This window comes from Sinocyclocheilus rhinocerous, unplaced genomic scaffold (assembly GCF_001515625.1).
Source record: "Sinocyclocheilus rhinocerous isolate Xijiao unplaced genomic scaffold, SAMN03320098_v1.1 scaffold1493, whole genome shotgun sequence".
Classification (NCBI taxonomy): Eukaryota; Metazoa; Chordata; class Actinopteri; order Cypriniformes; family Cyprinidae; genus Sinocyclocheilus; species Sinocyclocheilus rhinocerous.
In genome coordinates, this window is record NW_015640467.1 from 1,042,977 (window position 1) to 1,046,842 (window position 3,866).

Here is a 3,866-nt window from a genome sequence, read left to right on the forward strand (position 1 = left end):
GATGTGTGTATGTGTGTGTGTGTGTGTGTGTGTGTGTGTGTGTGGCGTCTGAATCTTGGAGTGGATTAGTCTTTTAAAGTGGACGGAAGCGTAATGAATTAAAGTCCAATCCCTCCTCCTGACCACTCTTAATCTGTGTGTGTGTGTTCATGTGTGTGTTTAGATAGGATTATGTATTTTCAGGACCACGTCCTCACATCAGCAGGGCACTTTTGCTTATTATTCATGTATGTATTCATTCATTCAGTCTCTGGTTAAGTTTGTCATAGCATTCAATGTTTTTATATCATTTTATAGACATTGTAGGTGTTTGATCCCTGAGATATAAACTCTTTCTTCTTGCTGTGTTTTTATTTCCACCATCATTATATAGTATGTGCATGTAGATACTGAGCACGAATTCTCAGTCCATTTCAGAACATACTTGGTGAGGAAAAATGTACTGTAGAGAAAAGCATGATGTCTTCATGAAGAATTGATGGTGAAAAGTGAAATAAGGTGAACTGATGGCAGACAAGGTTATTACCCTTAACTGAAACAAAATTTCTTATTTTCATTTAATTTAAGTACTAAAATAACTATAATAAAAAATTATAGACATTAATAATAATAATAATAAAGACAAAACACACCAAAAAATTTTACTTTAAAACTTCAACATTTAAACATTTAAAAATAAAAACTATGGTAGTATATTAATGATACCAGTATAACAGTAACACTTTACAATAAAGCCTAATTTCTTGTTAACATTAGTTAATGCATTAACTAACATGAACTAATAATGAACAATATGTTTTCACAGCATTAACCTTTGTTAATAAAAATGTTGTGTTGTGTTAACAGATACAACTTTTGATTTTAAAATGTTGGGATTAATATTAACGAAGATGAATTAATGCTGTAAACTTATTAATTATTGTTAGTTCGTGTTAACTAATGTAGTTAACCAATATTAATAACACCGGTGGGGGAAAAGTACATTGAGGAAAGATTATGATGACTAAAAACGAAGAAGATAAAGAGTAAGTTATGATTTCATTTTGATTTTCCTAATTGTTATTTTATTCATAATTGCTATTTTATTTGACACTTTTGGGATTTCTAGTCAAATCGGCTTTGCATTTATGTATTTTACCTGTAATTCTGACATTTAAGAATGTGTTTCTGCATTTGGTCTGCACAATATGAACTATAAACGATAAGAGGAAGAAGTTTTGTGCTGTTTTTCTGCACACACACACAAACACACACACACAAACACACACACACAAACACACACACACACGTGCCCAGATGGCTTTGGTGGACCTGTAATCTGTGTCGTTTCTCTGCTCCAAACACAGCTGGGATTACAGTGGGCCAGTTGGAGCGTCTTTGTTTCCGTGTGTCTCAGTCTGTCTCTCTGTGTTCATTGCTGAGAATCTCTGCTGTCCATCAGTCCGCTGAATCTGCTCTTTCTCCGTGTGTCCTGTTTGATTGTGTGTTCAGATCCAGGTAAACTCGTGGGATTCAGACATCAGGGAGTAGAGATGAAATCATGCATGGTGTAAATCTGAGCGTTGAACTGCTTTCAGACGAATCTGAAAGGTCAAAGTCAGGATTTGTAGCTCTGTGTGTATAATTTTAATGATTTTACTCCTCAAACATGGTGTTTGTACTGGGATCTCTGTGATTGTGCAGCTTTGTGTGGATTGAAACTTTTCAGCGCTCACTGTAGTCAAAGAGATTCTGTTATTGGGAAAATATTGTTATTTTGACCAACATCAGAATTGTATGATGTGTATGTTTTGTTTCATAATAATAACCAAGCAGCTCTATTTTTTTCTGTGTGTTTTTGTCTATAAATTCGGATTGTAGCCACAGACATTTTTTGTAATCAGGCTTAATTTTGCTGGCAGATGATAGTTGTTCACTTAACTAGTCCATGAGAGGATTCCCATGATTCAGTGATATGTTGCATTTTAGTTTGTCCACATAATAATCCTCAGTTTTTGACTGTCAATTATTTTATTTTATTTTATTACTTTATTTTACTTTATTTTACTTTATTTGTTTGTTAAATTTATTGTTATTATTATCAATAATAAAAATTATTATTACATATATGAAATTATATATGTAGTTTTCACATTAATTTTATTTCATTAAATTTCACAGTACTTTTCTTTGTATTTGTGATTTAGAAAAGGTGCATAATGACTAAGTAAATTTCTCTGTATGTTGGTCAACAAACAACAACATTAGTGGAGTTCTTTTATTATGAATTTGGTGCAGTAAAAAAATGAGTAGTTGACAGTCATCATGCTTTTTTTATAGATGCACAATGTGCACAAATGAACATGAGTGAGGTTCTGCTGTCTTCTCTCACAGGTGTGTGTTTCCTGTGTTTGGTGGACGTGGTTCCTGTCAAGAATGAAGATGGCGTGGTGATCATGTTTATTCTGAATTTCGAAGTCATGCCGGATGATAAACTGCATGAACCACAGGATCTCAATCATAAGCTGCCTCTGCTGTGGCGCCATTCAAGTACGTCAATGTGTCCTCTTCCATTTCATGAAACGATGCAGCTGCTACACTTATTACAGTAATTACATTATTATGTACCTAAATAGGCACACATTATGGAAAAACCTGCAAATATTATAGAATATTTCAGCTGTTTTTAAACTGGAAATTTGGAAATGAATCGTCATGGAAATAAAAATCATATGTATGTATTTATTTATTTATTTATTTATTTTTCCCTTCCATTTTTTTTTAATTTTTACATTGAAATTTTGAAAATTAATAACTCACATCTGTGTGTGTGTGTGTGTGTGTGTGTGTGTGTGTGTGTATATATTTTCCATTTATTTATTTATGTATTTATTATTATTATTATTATTATTGGGGATGCAGTGTGTAGTTTGGTCGGATATGTCAAAAGCAAGCAAGTAAAACAATGCACAAGTTACTAAAGTTATTTGACGAGAGAGAGCGAGAGAGCGAGAGAGAGAGCACTGTTGCATGGTCTTGATTGCTGTTCGCTCCATTGGCACATGGATCATTTGGATTAAAACTAACTGTTAATATAAAACAAAGAAAATGATAGGCATTCATTATAAACAACATTTTTTTTTTTTATATTTTTATTTTAAATATCAAGCATACACGACTTGGTTCCCTGCATTATTACAGGTAAACGTCTTGTGCTGAGCCTCTGCAGTGGAGCAGCTCTAATGTGCAGTTAAAGATGAAATACAATAGAACAATAAACGAACAGTGAAGGTAACAAAAGCTTGTACAATACATTTTAACAGGCATAATTAAGTGTGAAAATAACTGTAGGAAACATATATTTGCTAAATGAACTAAGCCAACTAACACTATTCATATTCTTTTGGTTTCTGTGCAGTATTTGTAAAAATTGCAAATGCAATGAAAAGTATCGTAAAAGTACAGGTATCGGTATCGGCAAGTACCAAAAATAAAAGTATCGGTATTGGCCTTGTTCTGGAAAAAGTGGTATCGGTGCATCCCTAATTATTATTATTATTATTATTAGAGTATATATTATTAGATAATTTACAAATCAAAGTCATAATAACAAAACCTGCCCATTACATTTTCAGGGTGGAAAACGGCCATTAACTCTTTCTCCGCCAGCATTTTTGAAAAAAGTTGCCAGCCACCACCAGCGATTTTGATGATTTTCACTAAAATTTTATGGCCTCCAGTATATTTTGCTGTATGAATATTTGAATATGCAATACACCAAAATAAAGATCAGAGCCTCTACTTTTAAACAAAAAAATCTGTTTTATTCTAGCTTAAAGCATTCTTTTTTTTTATCAACTCTTGAATATAGGTAGGTTTCATAAAAA

General features: G+C 32.5%; 1 protein-coding gene across 1 annotated transcript in view; it reads left to right on the forward strand.

Annotated features, from left to right (window-relative positions):
* The window catches only part of LOC107753075 (potassium voltage-gated channel subfamily H member 2-like), a 122,627-nt gene that overhangs the window by 112,497 nt on the left and 6,264 nt on the right, over window positions 1–3,866 (forward strand). Inside the window, exon 3 of the mRNA XM_016569176.1 lies at window positions 2,374–2,529. Coding sequence (XP_016424662.1) covers window positions 2,374–2,529 — 156 coding nt within the window. The remainder of the gene's footprint in view (window positions 1–2,373; window positions 2,530–3,866) is intronic.